Below are 17,489 nucleotides of genomic sequence, written 5' to 3' on the forward strand. Positions count from 1 at the left end.
CAGTGTGGCCACTTGAAGTGGGGCTACCTGGTGGCCCAGACTTCTGAGGAGGGTCATTTGGCAAACTGTCTCAAAATTTTAAATGCATATGTAATTAGACTTAATAATTTTACTTTCTGGAATTTTCCCTGACTGTGTACATTAATATATGCACAAAGAAATGCACGTTAGCACTCTTATGATAACAAACATTTAGAAACAACTCTTCATAGCATATCTTCCCAATAGAAATTATTCAGACATTACAATGAATAAGGCAGTTCTATAGGTCCAACAGCAGAATGCTCTCCATGATATACTGTTAAATGGGGAAAAGCAAGTTGCCAAAGCATGCGAATGGTATGCTACCATTAAAACATGCATTTCTATATGTTTTTATACATAATATATTTCAAATGGTACACAAGAAACAGGAATTGCTCTCTGAGAGGGGAACTAGGTGGCTCATATTTCACTGTATATATCCTTTGTTCCTTTTAAGTTTTGGACCTTTGAATACTAGCTTAAAAAGTGTAAAAGACATCCTATTGTAGTGAATAAAATAAATGATAAGAACACAAAGCTTATCATTTCTTTTCATCCCCTCTGGTTAAAATGGCTAAAGTTTTAAAACAGCATGAGCAAAAAGTTTTAAAATGGATTTATCATGACTGGATCCTCTACAGTTACTAAACTCTGATGTCAAAGCTATGTCCGAGTCTAAGAATCATACATGCCTGTGTAACAATAATGATTATAATTGCTTTAGGTTTATCTTAAAAAAAAAAAAAAAATATATATATATATATATATATATATATATATATATATATATATATAATTGATTTTTTTACAGAGAGGAAGAGAGAGGGATAGAGAACCAGAAACTTCGATGAGAGAGAAACATTGATCAGCCGCCTCCTGCACACCCCCCACCAGGAATGTGCCCGCAACCAAGCTCATGCTCCTGACTGGAATCGAACCTGGGACCCTTCAGTCCATAGGCAGATGCTCTATCCACTGAGCCAAACCGGTTTTGGCATAGGTTTATCTTTTCAATAATCGACATATCATGTACTCAAGTATTTGTAGACTTTGAAATCTATTCAAAATTTGCTACAACTTCTACTTCAGACAGTGATAGAGAGTTCAAATAAAGTAACATGAAAGTAATCAAACTTACTCAGGACTTGTAAAGACCGGTCACTCATTGTACCAACAGCCTGTGCAAACGGAACCACCAGGCTTCCCCAGTTTTTAGGATGATGCATCACTGGACATTGTGGGAGCAGAAGGAAAACCGATAGTGCTTCTTGGCGTAAAGAATGGCATGGGAGAGCTCTGAGGAGGTTATCCCTGAGGCTCGTGGTTATCTGCAGTGGAAACGGGATCAGAGGAAGAAAGGCCCAGGGTAAGTTTTGGGACCAGGGGTTTCCTTCCACTACTTTCCAATTAGAATAACCACTTAGTTTTCCTGGAACCTGTTGTTCGTCCTTCCTTGCATCCCAAATGCCCCTGAAGTAGTATGTGAAAGCCTTCATTCCGATTTTACACGGGAGTGCATAAGGAAATAAAAGTGAAACACGTATGCTTGTCAGTGCTGAGTGACGTGTGGAGGTTGTTCAGTTAGAAAGTGGCAGAGCAGGGATCCATACCCAGGTCTGCCTGGGCTAAAATCTGCCCCAGCAGAGGAAGTGCCATGTCTTACCTTCTCCAGTCCTGTTACAGCCTCCTCCTGGGGTCACCGGAAGATGGTATTTTCTAGCCTCCCTGCCAGTTAGTGGGGCCATGGGGCTGAGTTCTAGCTAATGCAATGTGAGTGAAGGGGATGTATGACCCTTGGAGGCATGGCCCCCCAGAAACCTCTCCCATGACCTTACATATTCTCTTTCCTAATCTGCCAACCAAACCCAGAAGATCTACTGGAGGATCTCATGGCCCCAGAACCCAGAAAGAAGGAGCCTGTGCCTCTCCTGAATTCAACTGTGCAGAGGTTGGAAGGGTGGCAGACTATGCCACCCCAAAATATGCCACTCTGGCATGAGGATCATTTTAAATACATATATTTAATTTATTTTAGGGAGGGAGGGAGAGGGAGCAAGACACAGGAACATCAATGATGAGAGAGAATCATTGATCAGCTGCCTCCTGCACACCTCCCCACTGGAGACCGAGCCCGCAACCTAGGCATATGCCCTGGCTGGGAATTGAACTGTGACCTCCTGGTTCATAGGTCAACACGCAACCACTAAGCCATGCTGGCTGGGGTTGAGGATAATTGTGAGCTGAAGGCAAGTAATTAAAAACAGACTAGAACAAGCTTTCTGGCTTCCCCTCTATTTACCTGAAAACTGAATATAAATTCCTTTGATGAAGGTGTCCTCTTGCCCCCAACTTCCTGTACCAGGAAGAGGATAACAACCTTACAGCAGAGATGAGGTGGCACTGAGAAAGTCCGCACAAACCAATCTTACTAACTGGCCCTTTTCTACCATTCATTTCCCCATGTATTTGCCTTCCCACAATTCGGCACCTCTAGAAGCTCAAAGTCCTTTTCCTTTGTCTGGTCATTTTTCTCCAAAATGACTGCACTTCGCTGAGATGCTATATAAGCACAAGTTCTAACCACCCCATTGAACTTCTCACCACTGAGTGTATATGAGGGATGCCCATGTAAGTAAACTTCGGTTTGTTTTTCACCTATGAACCTGTCTTTTCTCAGTCTACTTTGTAGGGTCTCACCCAGTGAAACTAAGATGGATAGAGAGGAAAACAGTTTCTCCCTACAGTTACCTCATATCTTCAATCCTCATGGAACTATGATGTGGAAAATAAATCTTCAATGAATTAAGCCACTGAAGTTTACAAGTTGTTTGTGATAACAGCTAGCATTATTTATTCTATCTAATAGATCTTAGATACTATACTGTCTGCCTCTATATGACATAAAAGTTAAGATGACATATGCAACAGTAAACTGTAAAGTACTATATATTATTATTATTATTATATCAGTGTTATTAGTTTTCTCAGGATGAGGGATGAATCAGTAGCAGAGTGACCTCAACGAGATTTGAAATTCACCTAAAAAAAATAGAGACCAGCCTTTTTGGTCTCTTAGTCCAGGATTATCCTGCTTCCCAAACATGATAGAGGTTATTTACTTCTCAAGTAATGGTTTTCTCATAGTGAAAATAACACCCTGCTTGGTTTGTTGGCGCATCGTCCTGTACACCAAAAGTGGCACATTCAATTTCCGGTCAGGGAACATACCTAAGTTACGACTTTGATCCCCATTTGGGACCTGTGCAGGATGCAACTGATTGATGTTTCTTTCTCTCTCTCTTCCTCTCTCTAAAAATCAATAAAAATGTTTTAAATAAAATTTATAATCAAGAAAGAAAGAAAATTAAAGTATTGTCATCTAGTGTACATTTAAGTGTTCAAAGAGAGAGCCAGTGCTTCATACATTATATTATTATATAATAATATTATATTACCTAAAATATAATAACCACAAAATGAACATTGTCCTCTCCCTTCATCAGGTCTCCCTCACTCAACTCCCAACAAAAACTGCAATCATAATGGTTCCTGTAAGGAAATTCTATTGCTCTGTTTCTCAAGTGAATATTGACATTTACTGATACCATTATAATTTAGCACAGTTATTAATAACTGGAAAGAAGCAAAGAGAAGGTCAAGTGTTATTGGCTTGCCATTGTACAGCTTTGCCAGGAAGCTGTGGTTTAACTCCCCAGGAAGCCACTGGTTTGTCCCCACTGGGGGAAGGGACTGGACAGGGAGAGAATAGACACATGTCCAGTAAGGTCTGGGTGAAATAGGAAAGGTACTTGTCTGTCAGTCAGCCCTGGGAACAGGTCATTGGCTACAGCAGGCATGGCCACTGCAAGAGCAGGGAGATTTGAGGCCCTTCATCTCTTAAACAAAGGAGTTCACTCTCTTGTTGCTCTTGTCTCCCTTTTGCTCTTGGGACTCTTGTTCAGAGGCTGCACCCTCGGCTCCCTGGCCTTCGGCCACAGGGCCCACAGCCATGTGGACCCCACACACAATGGGCTAACAGACTGCAACAAGTCTAATGCGGACCCAGACCCAGCTCCACCATCAGATGGATCTCTGGACCCTGGCTTTGCTTCTAGCTCTGCCAAAGCCCCAGTTGCATATCATTCAGGACGGGGATTAAGGGTGGGACTTTGCAAACCCAAGGGTGTAATTCATCCAAATAAAAAGCACTCATCCTCCTGTGTGAGTCTCAGAAAATTCTTTTTCTCGAGATATGGTAAGGACCCGACCCCCAGCACCCAGTGGGGAAGGGGATCCACCGCTTTCACTGATAACATTACCGTGAAAGAAATCCATTCCTTTTCTGTTAACTTCTCAAAGGTATCTTTTGCCATTTGTAAGTCCACATCAATGGAATTCATTGCTCCAGATTCTCTTTGGATACAAGAAATGCAAAAACACGCATAAATAAGTGGAAAGGGACATTTCTAAACTTCATATACCATTATGTAGTTTTAGTACATATCAAATATAAACTTTTCTCTTAAAGCTTGCCTCCTTTCAAAACAATCCACTTCCTTGGCATAAAAAAACCCCCATGAAATGCATGTCTCCTAAAAGAGGGGAGGTAACAATGTACTGTCTTTAGAGTAGCTGCAAGTCTGGGCTGCAGGAATAGCAAAATTTTATATGCTGCGTCTGAGAACGGACAGCATTTACCCCCACTCGGCCAGCACACAGGGAGCTGAAACTACTTATTCCTCTCCCCACCTCTCCCACGCGAACACATATACACACGTTCCTTACCATCTACAGTTACATTACTTTGGGATTCCACAGTTTCATTAGCATGATTTTACTATTCCTAGAGACACCTGCCCAAGCAAACGGCTTGATGATTCATCATAGGAACTTTCTGAAAAGACCCATGACCTCTCCCCTGAGAAGCATCAACAGGTAGTTTAGGCAAGTTCTTTGAACCTCTTGCCTCAAAATCCTTGCCTTGCAGTTTCCATCCATCCAAGATCCTTGTATCTTTTCCCAATCATAACCAAGTCCCCTTTCCACGCTGAAAAACTTGCCTTAAACCAAACTGCCAATTCCTAATCAATTCCAACCTGGCTTTCCCCCTCAGAAGCACTATCAAGGACCTGGAAAGGTGTCTTGCCTCCTTGGGTTGTGTTGGTGATAGTGAGGAGCACGCATTCTGCCAAACAGTTTGTCTTTGAGAATCACTGATTGGCTGCCTCTTGCACGTCCCCTACTGGGGATTGAGCCCACAACCTGGGCATGTGCCCTTGACTGGAATCCAACCAGGGGCCCTTGAGTCCACAGGCCAACGTTCTATCCACTGAACCAAAGCAGCTAGGGCCAGCCTCTGACATCTTAAGACAAAACCTTGAGGTTCAACTCTCTAGGGCACATGTGTCAAACACAAGGCCCGCGGGCCAAATCCGTCCCGCCAGGCCTTGCAATGTGGCCCGCACCGCGCTGTCATCACTGCACTCCGCTGCGTTTCCATCACAATGACAGTTTATGACTGTTCAGTAAACCATTCGGCCCGCGATTTAGGCTGGATTTTAGATTTTGGCCCCTTTCTGATTGAGTTCGACACCCCTACTCTAGGGAGAATACATTTCCAATTTAAAAAATTATATATATAGCTTTGTGCATTGGCAGCATCGAAGCCAATGAAGTTTACCCGAGGTGTGATTATTGCTAATTGGAAAAAAATATTTATATATAGCCCTAGCCAGTTTTGCTCCGGAGATAGAGAATTGGCCCACAGATTGAAGAGTCTCAGGTTAGATTCTGGTCAAGGGCACGTACCTCTGGTTCAAGCTTGATCCATGGCCCTGGTCAGGCTCAGGCTGGAGGCCACCAATTGATGTCTCTCTCTCAGATGTGTCTCTCTCACATCGATGTTTCTTTCTCTCTGTCTCTCCCCCTTCCCTTCTACTCTCTCTAAAAATCAATGGAAAAATATCCTTGGGTGAGAATTAACAACAACAATATCAACAAAACACACACACACACACACACACACACACACACACACACCCGTGCGCGAGGCCCGGTGCCCATGTCCATGAATTCCCTCTCTGGATGAATGGAACAGAATGATAGATTTTAGAGGGCAGAAGGGTGGAGGGAATGAGAAGAGTTTAATCAAAGAACATATACATAGCCCTTGGACACAGACAATAATGTGAGGAAAGGCCTGGGCTGGGGTGGGGGCTGGGTGGAAGGAAAGGAGTGGAAAATAGGGGACATCTGTAATACTGTCAACAATAGATTTAAAAAACAAACAAACACCAAAAACTGGCCCTAACCGTTTGGCTCAGTGGATAGAGCGTCAGCCTGTGGACTCAAAGGTCCCAGGTTCGATTCTGGTCAAGGGCATGTACTTTGGTTGCAGGCACATACTCAACAGGACATGTGCAGGGGGCGGCTGATTGATGTTTCTCTCCCATCGATGTTTCTAACTCTCTATCCTTCTCCCTTCCTCTCTGTAAAAAATCAATAAAATATATTAAAAATAAATAAATAAATAAATAAAAAAAGAACTGGAAAACTATTCTTAGTGTGGAAGAGACTAGAGTAGGGAAGAAAGAAGATACACTGTATGGCAGAGTCCCTCACTTTCAGCCTGGAAGGACGGCAAGAAGAGGAAAGCGAATGGGAGGAATGGCAGAGAAGCAGGGTCCCAATTTCTCTTCTCCCACCTTTGTCCAGGATGCATAGAGATGAACAGGAATGCTTTTTTGAGCTCTAGAAATATATTGCCTAATGAGTTGCCAGTGGGAAGCCATGCCAGTTAACTGCCCTGGGCTGCTCTGGTGCCCAGGTGAAGTTGTTGGAGTGGCTGAGAATGAAGCTGGGTTAAGAATCAATGGGGCCAGAACCGGTTTGGCTCAGTGGATAGAGCGTCGGTCTGTGGACTGGAAGGTCCAGGGTTAGATTCCGGTCAAGGGCATGTGCCTTGGTTGCAGGCACATCGTCGGTAGGGGCTGTGCAGGAGGCAGCTGGTTGATGTTTCTCTCTCATCGATGTTTCTAACTCTCTGTCCCTCTCCCTTCCTCTCTGTAAAAAATCAATAAAATATATTTTAAAAAAATGAATCAATGGGACAATAGTACAAAATAATGTTGAATGTAAACTGTAATTGAAAAAAAAATTAAAAAGAAAAAATGAACCAATGGAACAACTGAGTTGCGTAGTAGGGGCAAGGAATAGCTGCAACTGGGGTCAAGCAAGCACCACCTAGTGGCCAGGAGGGGTTACAAGCTGTGTACACCCAGTATCTTCTGAACCAGGGAGCCAACTTGAGGCTAAGTCAACAAGGGGAGGGATGGGACCTGGCCTCGTAAAGGACTGGAATGAGTTACATTGGCTGCAATTAGACCCCAGGGCACCCTTCTCCAGAGAGAGAGGGTCCCTTCATGTTGCTATCACACTTTCACCTCCCTTTGTATACTGTGTAATTAAACAAGGAAGCCATTGGACGGTGGCGGCTCTAATGGCATGGAGGCCTACATAAAGAAACAAACTCTAAGCCTGCAAATGCCTCAAAGTTATGAAATAGAAATCTAAGGACAAGCATTCATAGCTAACTAGGCTTAAAGCTATATAGCCAATCAAATAATTTCCTTTCTTTGCTTCTGCACTTTCTCTATGTCAGTCTTTCCCCTGGCTCCCAGTTTGCAGTATGCTTCTAACCACCTCCAGTTTGGCACTAACCCGTTTGAATCCATATTTGTTCAAGTAAACTCTTAAGATGCCTAGGCTATCTTTTCATGATTCTTACTATAGTACTTCTGAGCAAAGAAGGAGGGGAAGAAATAGAAGACCAAACATTGAGTACGTTGCAAAGGAATTATTTAAACTACTAGGTCAGACCAAGTGTCAAACCAAATAGGAAGTTAGATCTTACTCCGCAATAGAGAGACTAGTTAAAGATAAGATAAATAGGATCTGTTTTCCTTACCGATCCCACCACAATAAGAACTGCCAAGTACAGCCCTGGCCTCTAAGTATAAAAGCAATGAGATAATACTCATGGAAACAAAGATCCAGAAAAAAAAACACACACCATTCTTCCCAGAGAACAGAGGAGGGCAGGGCCAAGGAAGTAAACAATGTGAAATAGTATTACAGCTTAATAGTGGTAAAGTTACTTTTTGTAAAGTAATTTTTTATTAATAGTGGTAAAGTTACTTTACCACTATTAATAAAAAATTACTTTACAAAATGGAAGAATTCTGTAACAACTCATGGAGTTTTCTATGTCGGACTTTTTGTTCATAGATAACAAAATTCACAAATTGAAATGACTGACTTGAAAGACTTATTTTAAAAATTCCCCAGTGTTTTAAATGAAAGTAAATCTTATATAAATATTACCTTTTCTTTAAAAAACTTGCAGTCAGACAAGCAGGAGATGAAAATATCATTCTAATTTCACTGCAAAAAGCAATAACAGAAGTGTTAAGTCATAACATACAGAAAAACATGCCTTCTCTTATTTCATGTCTGAATTTATAATTGATGATGTGGAATCATTTTTAAAGAAAATAACAATTCTTCTGAAAATTCTCCAAATGCTGGTTATGCTTTGTGCAAGCTACAACTTATCAACAGCCTTTATAGCTGATTTGAGGAAGTAATCTAGAGTAAAATAAATCCATCCTTCTGAACACAAACTATGGAACTCCAGAGAATAAGCTACCTATCCATACTAATAAAAGGGTAATATACTAATTAGACCAGGAGACCTTCCGGAAGACTTTCCAGACATCCTCCCAGACAAAGCCATGGTGGCGGGGCTGAAGTAGAGGTGGTTAGGGGCAATCAGGCCAGGAGGGGAGGGCATTTGGGGGTGATCAGTCTGGTGGAGGGAGGGAAGTTGGGGACAAGCAGGCCGGACTGAGAGACCAGTTGAAGGTGAGCAGGCTGGCAGAGGGGGCAGTTGGGAGCCAATAGGCCAGCAGTGGGGGGCAGTTGGGGGAGATCAGGCTGGCGGGGGGAGCAGTTGGGGGCAAGCAGGCTGGCAGTGGGAGGGTAATTGGGGGCAGGAAGGCTGGCAGGGGAGATCAGGCAGGCAGGCAGGTGGTGGTTAGGAGCCTGTGGTTCTGGATTGTGAGATGGATGTCCCTGTGGGATCAGGCCTAAACTAGCAGTCGGACATCCCCCAAAGGGTCCCATATTGGAGAGGTTGCAGGCCCTGAGGGACACCCTCTCCTCCCTCTCCCCAGGCACAAATTTCGTACAATGGGCCACTAGTATATATATAAAAGCCTAAGTGGCTGTTTGACTGGTCAACTGGTAGCTATAATGGCACTGGACACCAGGGGGCAGACACACAATGCAGGAGCTTCCCCCTGGTGGTCAGTGCATGCCCACAGTGAGAGCGCAGTTCAGCTGACCAACAGGCATCAGATGCTGGGCTCATGGCTGATAAGCACAGCTGCAGTGGTGCAAGCCTCTCCCATGGACACCCCCCCTGTGTGCCCCTCCCCGACCTGGACTGGGCCTGGAATCTAGACTGGGACTGGGATTGGGACCTGCATCGTGACTGACAGGGCATGAGCCCCCAGCTGCTCTCCGGTCATGGGCGTGTCAGTATTGCCCTAGGACTGGTGCAGGGAGACCATAGCAGAGCAGCAGCTAGCCTACTGAGTGGTGATGGCAGGCGCAGTGGGGCCTGGGCTTGGGCTCCTCCCTGACCCCCTGCTGCTTCGAGCCTTGCTACATCCTTTGGGGGATGTTGGATTTCTGGTTTTGGCCCAATCCCCGCAGGCCAGGCCAAGGGACCCCCACTAGTGCACGAATATGTGCACTGGGCCTCTAGTGAAGATATAAAAGTCACTCCTACATCTCCCTCACCGATCTAGGTGCCTAGGATATTGTACGTCCTCAGTAGGGTTGGGAAAATGTAAGTTTATAGTTGTGAGTTCAGGAAAGAGTTTATTCTTGCATTATTTACTAATTATTGTATTAATTTCCCATCTGAGCAATTGTATAATAAACCTACTTTCCCCCCATCCTGTATACATCTGATAAGTCAACAATGAATCAGTCAATCGATCAATCACTTCTTCAAACTAAGAGGTGGCAGAAGAGAAGGCTGAAGTGCAAATGCCTTCACAAGAAAGCCAAACCCTCATTGCTAGGTCTCTAGGATAAAGTGGCCATGGCTCCAGAACCCAATAAAAGTGTTAGGTTATTATTAGAGCCACCTCTTAGTCGCTTCATATTCATTACTTCTTGGTGTCATTGCCATCCACTGTTCTGTCTGGGACTGGTTAATTCGGCTTATTTCTGGCAAGGTTTTCTTGGAAACATTTGTGGAACCGGTAGCCTTCAAGGAAGAAAAATAAAAGAACCATCAGGAAAACACACACACGCTGAGTAACGGGCAATCCCGTAGAGCTTGTGGCACAGGCTGTAGATAGGACCAGCCCTCTGAGACAGTGGGGTTTGGTGGGACGAGCTATGGCATCCGACTGCTCCAGTTCCTAGCTTTGGCCACTTTGCTTGGTCTGAGCCTTAATTTATCACTTAAAAAGGGGATAATACAAAATATTAAACACAGGAACTCAAACAGATAATTGTAGGCCAATATTGATTGCAGCATTATTCACAATAGCCAAAAGAGGTAAACAACCCATGTCTACCAACAGCTTCAATAGATGAATGCTGTATATACATGCAATGGAATATTATTTAACCATGAAAAGGAATGAAATTCTGATACATGCTACAACATGGATGAACATTGAAAACATGCTAAGTGAAATATACCAGATATGAAAGGACAAATATTGTGGTTCCTCTTACATGAAGTAGGCAAATTATACACAAAAAGTAGATGAGAGATTGACTGGGGATGGGGGTAATGAGGGAATGGGGAGTTAATATTTAATGTTTACAGATTTTGTTTGGAGTGATGCAAAAGTTTTGGAGATGGCTGAAACCGGTTTGGCTCAGCGGTAGAGCGTCGGTCTGGGGACTGAAAGGTCCCAGGGTCGATTCCGGTCAAGGGCATGTACCTTGGTTGCGGGCACATCACTGGTAGGGGGTGTGCAAGAGGCAGCTGGTTGATGTTTCTCTCTCATCGACGTTTCTAGCTCTCTATCTCTCTCCCTTCCTCTCTGTAAAAAAATCAATAAAATATATTTAAAAAAAAGTTTTGGAGATGGATAGTGTTAATAGTTGCATTCTACAATATCGTGAATGCAATTAATGCTACTGAACTGTTCACTTAAAATTGGTTAAAATGGCAAATTTTATAATATATATGTTTATATTATAAAATTATATTGTTCCTCTGAAGGGCATCACATCAGATTGTATCCTCTGCCTCCCTTTCTTCTACAATCATCTCCCAATGTCCTAGTCACTACCCTTCAATTATTATTATTATTATTATTATTACCACAATAAAAAATTAGATAATAAGACCCAATACCTACATCCCTTAGGTCTTATTAAGATTAAATGATATTAAGTATACAAAGCTTTATAGTATAGTAGGTACTCAATAAAGACTAGTTTCCTTCTCCTCTTTAATAAGACACAGATTTTTATTTTTACATCAACAGTTTTTAAACGTTAGCATGCAGCAGGATCACCTGGTTATCTTGTTAAAGCTTAGACTGCTGGCCCATCCCCACAGTTTCTGGTTTAGTAGGTCAGGGATGGAGCTCAGGAATCTGCACCTGGTGAGTTCCCAGGCAATGCTGGTGCTGCTGCTGCTGGTCTAGAGACCACACTTTGAAAACCATCGTTCTATACAATACTTGAAACCAAATGGCTCAGCCAGATGTGTCAGAAATCACTGTCTGGAAAGAAAAATAAGTCCTATAATATTAAGGTGACCAGATCGTCCCGCTTTTGATGGGACAGTTCCAATTTCTAACAATTTTTCCCGCATCACGCGGTGTTTTTAAAAAGTCCAGATTTTTTGAAAGAATCTTTCCAACCTTTCAAAAAATCTGGACTTTTTAAAAATGCCACGGGACTCGGGAAAAATTGTTAGAAATTGGGACTGTCCCGCCAAAAGCGAGATGATCTAGTCACCTTAATAATATAGAATTCCAAATACATTAGTACTCTGTTCCATGCTATACCTTGACCGCCACTGAACTTGTAATGAGTCAAGAAATTTTGCCTCACTTTCGTTTAATCTATACTAATAAAAGCCTAGGTGGCCCTCGCATCCTTGTGCAACACCCTCGTGTTATTGTCATTCTCAAATTCTTACTTAATAATAAAAAGTTCGTGGGAAAGCAATGAATTTGGTGGAGGGAGGGGGAGTCTCATCACTAGGAAGCCAAACGAGGAAGTGAGAATTACATAATATTTTTAAAAAGCATTCTAAGAAGTTTGAATATACACAAATGATACAATACTGCTTTGTAATCTAGAGGGGAAAATGTTTTTTAAAGAAACAAAATTAATAGATACCTTCTCAGTTGTCACAAAGTTGGCATGTGTCCCAGCAAAAATGTGTTTGACTTGAACATCCACAAGGTCTAAAAGAAAGTGGTAAATCCATGCTTATTGCTTTTATAAATAAAAAATAAATCTTTTGGTGTAAATCTAAAACATCTCTTAAAAACTAGCCTTTAAAAAAATCTGATTATTACCAAGCTAAATTGACTTACAGGCAATTTATAATCTTCTAAATGGATTTTGACTACAAATGGAAGAAAAGATTAATTTTGAACAGGTTACATGTCATATATTCACTTGGCTGAAAATTTAATTTTACATGCATTTGAGTCATGAAGCCAGGCTAATGTGCTTTCTAAGAGGTTTGATTAAACATATATAAGTCTATGGTTCTGTGCTTAAGTAACTGATTTGGAAGCTTCGTTTGTATTACCTTAATCTTTAGAAAAGGTTATCAAATGCTCTAGGAATCACTACATAAGAAAAAATGCATATTGTACAAATGAAAAATAACAGCACCAGATGAACCATAGTTCTGTGCGCTCTTTTGAGAGGAAGCTGAATAATATTTGTCCTCAGGGGCATCAATTAACAGAAAATCATGAGTTAATGGGACCATTTATACCATCAGCAGAAATCAGGCAGCTAATGTCAGCGTTTTCTGTCTGGGCCTCCGGATGAGGTGGGCTGCTTGTGCAACTTGGTCCATGACCGAAGGACAACACCTTACCAGTGGTGTAGACATACACCAGGGTGTGGTAACTGCAGGAGAGAGAATACATATAGTGACGATCAGGATACTCATGCTTTCTGAGAAAGATGATGTCTCTTAACACACACACACACACACACACACACACACACACACACACACACAGATTTATCTTACTCCAAGTACGGAGATCCTTTATCACAGTGTCAGTGTTAGAGGGTACCAAATGACATGGCTAAACAAACGGGAGGTGAACATTACTGATCTTAAACATAGAATATTATTGATGGATCTTACCATGGTTTCTACAATTTGTGTTTTAAATGCAAGTGTTTTATTTTATAATTACTAGTAGGTAAATGATACGCAAAGTGTTCTCATAACTAGTTTTTGCAAAACTCTGAATATACATCATCTTCTACATGCATGAGCATGAGATTACCAAGTACCACTGTTTTTGTCATACACCCACTCCCTATCCTCCAGCACCCAGTTAGGTGTTCTCTACACAGTAAACTTCAAAATAATCCCTATTAAATAAGTTCTTAGGGTGAAAAATAAAATAATGAAAAAATTAAAAAAGTAAATTTCAGAAAAGAAAACGATCTATTAAAAAAATCGTAATATTTTAGGGTTGTAAGCTTTGATAACATCCCATATGCGTTATTTCTTTTTAAAAAAAAAAGATTTTTATTTGATTTTTAGAGACAGAAACATTGACTGGTTGTCTCATGCATGCCCCCTATCAGAGATTGAGCCCATAACTCCAGATATGCCCTGACCAAGAATTAAACTGACAAACTTTTGGTGCACAGAACGACACCCAACCAACTGAGCCACAATGACCAGGGCCATATAGTCATTTCTAAGTCATGTCCTCTATAATAAAAGTGTAATATGCTAATAAGGCTGGACAACCTTCTGGATGAAGCCGGGGCTGTGAGGGAAGCCTGGGTCCCGGGTGCCAGAGGGAAGCCAGTGTCGGCAGCCAGGGGTAGGAAGGCCTACTCTTGCACAAATTTCATGCATTGGGCTTCTAATCTATAATAATAAAAGCATAATATGATAATTAGACCAGACAGCTGAAAAACCTTCTGATGTCCTTCCGGACGACCTTCTAGATGAAGCTGGGGCTGTGAGGGCCGAGCCCCTAGTGCACATTTTGTACATTGGGCCTCTAGTTTATAATGAAACCCTAATATGCAAATTGACTGAACAACGGAATGACTGGTTGCTATGATATGCACTGACCCCAGGGGCAGACACTCAATGGAGGAGCTACCCTCTAGTGGTCAGTGCACTCGCACAGGGGGAGCTCTGCTCAGCCAGAAGCCAGGTTCACAGCTGGCGAGCGCAGCAGCAATGGTGGGAGTCTCTCCTGCCTCTGCTGTAGGCTAGCAGTAAGGAGCAAGAGGTCCTGGACATTCCTGGAGGGGTCCCAGGCTGCGAGAGGGACTGAGGGACCCCCCTCCCCAGTGTGCAAAATTTCATGCACCAGGCCTCTATTGTGTGTGTGTGTGTGTGTGTGTGTGTGTGTGTGCGTGCGTGCGTGCGTGTGTGTGTGTGAATGAAAGAGAGAAAGAGAGAGAGAGAGAGAGAGAGAGGGAAGGAGGGAGGAAAAGAGGGAGGGAGGGGCAGAGGGAAAAAGGGAGGGGGGAGGGAGGGAGGAAGGAAGTTAGTTTATTACCTTCCACAATCTATCTGTGAAACTAGGCCATCAATTCTTTCCACTTCTTGTGGACCACTCTTCTTAGCAGTGGGGCTGTGTCCTAGCTGTCCAAAGGAATTGTCTCCAAATGTGAACACTTTGCCATTCTATTTAAAAAAGGAGGAATTGAACCAATTTCAGGTAAAAAAAAAAAAAAAAGTAATTAAAAAGTTAAAGATTACATATCATAACAGAGGTATATGAGAAAACTATGTGAAATATCCTATATAATAAAAGCCTAATGTGCAAACTGACTAGAAGTTTGACCGGGAATTCAACTGCTTGCTATGATGTGCACTGATCACCAGGGTTGGTGCAGAACATGGCGGGTGTCAGTGGTGCAGCAGCAGAGGAGGCACTGCTGGCCCTTCGGGCCCTGATGAGAGCAAGACCACAGCAGGATGGCCTAGGTGGGTATGGGTGGGGGGCTTGGCCCTAATCAGTCCTCCCACAGGCAGGATGGTGAAGCAGGTGAAGGGGTGGCACCAGGCCACAGTGGGGCTGTGGGGCTGAGAAGCTGGGGGCACGAGCTGGGGGCCAGTCCCCGCAGGCCACTCTGAGGGATCCCATTCATGCACAAATTCGTACACCAGGCCTCTAGTAAGCTCTATATGAGGAGGAGGGATCCTATGCTTACTACTTCTAATAGTGAATATAGAGTTAACACATTAAACATAAAATATCATTGGTACACCCTTAGGAATTAGGCACCCTATCTAATAAAAGAGAAACATGCAAATTAACCATCCCTTACTATACCCACAAGCCACACCTACCCGCCAATCAGGAGTGGGTATGCAAATTAACCCAGTCAAGATGGTGGCTAGCCACAGAGCTAGAGCAAGCAGGAGGCTAGGGTTGCTCCAGCAATGGAGGAAGCCAAGCTTCCTGTCCTGGCCGGTCCTGGCCTATGCTCAAGGATACAAAGTTTTAATTACAGAAGATAAATAAATCCTAACAAAAATGGTGGCAGCCATGGAGCGGAGAGAGCAGGCTTGAGTTTCCCCTGGCGATGGAGGAAGCCAAGCTTCTCACAGCCCTGGCCTGTCCTGGCCTCCACTCAAGGCTACAAAGTTTCAATTATAGAAGATAAATAAATCCCAGATACTCCACTTGGGTCACTGGAGGGCGTGGCCAGCTTGCAAACCACCATAGGCCCCTTGCCCAGGCCACCCCATGCCCTAAGGGAACCCCCACCCTGATCCGGGATACCCTTCAGGGCAAACCAGCTGGCCCTCACCCATGCACCAGGCCTCTATCCTATCTAATAAAAGAGTAATATGCAAATTGACCTTACTCCAATACACAATATGGCTGCCTCCATGTGGACACAAGATGGCTGCCACAAGATGGCTAGAAGGGGAGGGCAGTTGGGAGGGACCAGGCCTGCAAGGGAGGGCAGTTGTAGGCTATCAGGCCAGCAGGGGAGGGCAGTTGGGAGGGACCAGACCTGCAAGGGAGGGCAGTTGGGGGTGATCAAGCCTGCAGGGGAGGGCAGTTCAGGGCAATCAGGCTGGCAGGGAAGCAGTTAGGCTTCAAACAGGCTAACAGGGGAGTGGTTAGGGGGTGATCAGGCTAGTAGGCAGAAACAGTTTGGGGCAAACAGGAAGGCAGGCAGGTGAGCAGTTGGGAGCCAGCAGTCCTGTATTGTGAGAGGGATGTCCAACTGCCCGTTTAGGTCCGATCTTAGTAGGATCAGGTCTAAACGGGCAGTCAGACTTCTCTCACCCTCCCAGATTGGATGGGCTGAGGGACACATTCCCCGTGCATGAATTTTGTGCACTGGGCCTCTAGTCTTACCTAATAATAGAGAAACAGGTAATAGATAAATTGACCATACCTCCGCTACACCCACAGCCAATCGGAGTGAGTATGCAAATTAACTCAACAAAGATGGCAGTTAATTTGCATATATACCTCCTCAGCACCCAGGTCACTCCCAGCTGACCATCGGGTGGAGGCTTTAGGCTTGGGAAGGGGCTGAGCCTGGGACTGAAGATGTGGGGGTGGGTTTTGGAGGCATCTTTAGGGTTCTCTCTATATAGATTCATATCATCTGTAAATAATGGAAGTTTTACTCCTTCTTTTCCAATTTGGATACATTTTCTTTTTCTTGTTTGATTGCTGTGGCTAGGACTTCCACTACTATGATGAATTAGGAGTGGTGAAAGTAGACATTTTTGTCTTGTTCCTGTCCTTAAAGAAAAAGCTCTCAACTTTTCACTATTGAGTATAATGTTAGTTTTGGGTTTGTCATATATTGTATTATGTTGACATATTCCCTTTATCCCCACTTTGCTGAGAGTTTTTATCATAAATGGACGTTGGATATTTTCAAATGCTTTTTCTGCATCTATTGATATGATCCTATAATTTTACATTTCATTTTATGTCATTTCTCTTTCATTTCTGATTTTATTTATTGAGTTCTCTCTCTTTTTTTCTTAGTGAGTCTGGTTTATCAATTTTATCTTTTATCTCTTTTACCTTTCAAAGAACCAGTTCTTGATTTCATTGATCTTTTCTAGTGTGTGTGTGTGTGTGTGTGTGTGTGTGTGTGTGTGTGTGTTTAGCATCTATTTCATTTATTTCTGCTCTTTTATGATTTCT

At 43.0% G+C, this 17,489-nt stretch overlaps 1 protein-coding gene and 1 pseudogene across 2 annotated transcripts in view; one reads left to right on the plus strand and one right to left on the minus strand.

Moving 5' to 3' along the window:
• Positions 1-17,489, minus strand: part of HERC6 (HECT and RLD domain containing E3 ubiquitin protein ligase family member 6) — a 101,975-nt gene that overhangs the window by 28,230 nt on the left and 56,256 nt on the right. For both annotated transcript variants that reach the window (XM_045570835.1, XM_045570832.1), the window contains exons 6-12: positions 14,859-14,986; positions 13,085-13,221; positions 12,472-12,539; positions 10,242-10,363; positions 8,407-8,466; positions 4,344-4,437; positions 1,163-1,352 (exon numbers count right to left, since the gene is read on the minus strand). In XM_045570835.1, the coding sequence (XP_045426791.1) occupies positions 1,163-1,352; positions 4,344-4,437; positions 8,407-8,466; positions 10,242-10,363; positions 12,472-12,539; positions 13,085-13,221; positions 14,859-14,986 (799 nt within the window). The remainder of the gene's footprint in view (positions 1-1,162; positions 1,353-4,343; positions 4,438-8,406; positions 8,467-10,241; positions 10,364-12,471; positions 12,540-13,084; positions 13,222-14,858; positions 14,987-17,489) is intronic.
• Positions 5,665-5,813, plus strand: LOC118709736 (annotated as a pseudogene).

Source organism: Pipistrellus kuhlii, unplaced genomic scaffold (assembly GCF_014108245.1).
Source record: "Pipistrellus kuhlii isolate mPipKuh1 unplaced genomic scaffold, mPipKuh1.p scaffold_m20_p_1, whole genome shotgun sequence".
In the NCBI taxonomy this organism is placed as follows: domain Eukaryota; kingdom Metazoa; phylum Chordata; class Mammalia; order Chiroptera; family Vespertilionidae; genus Pipistrellus; species Pipistrellus kuhlii.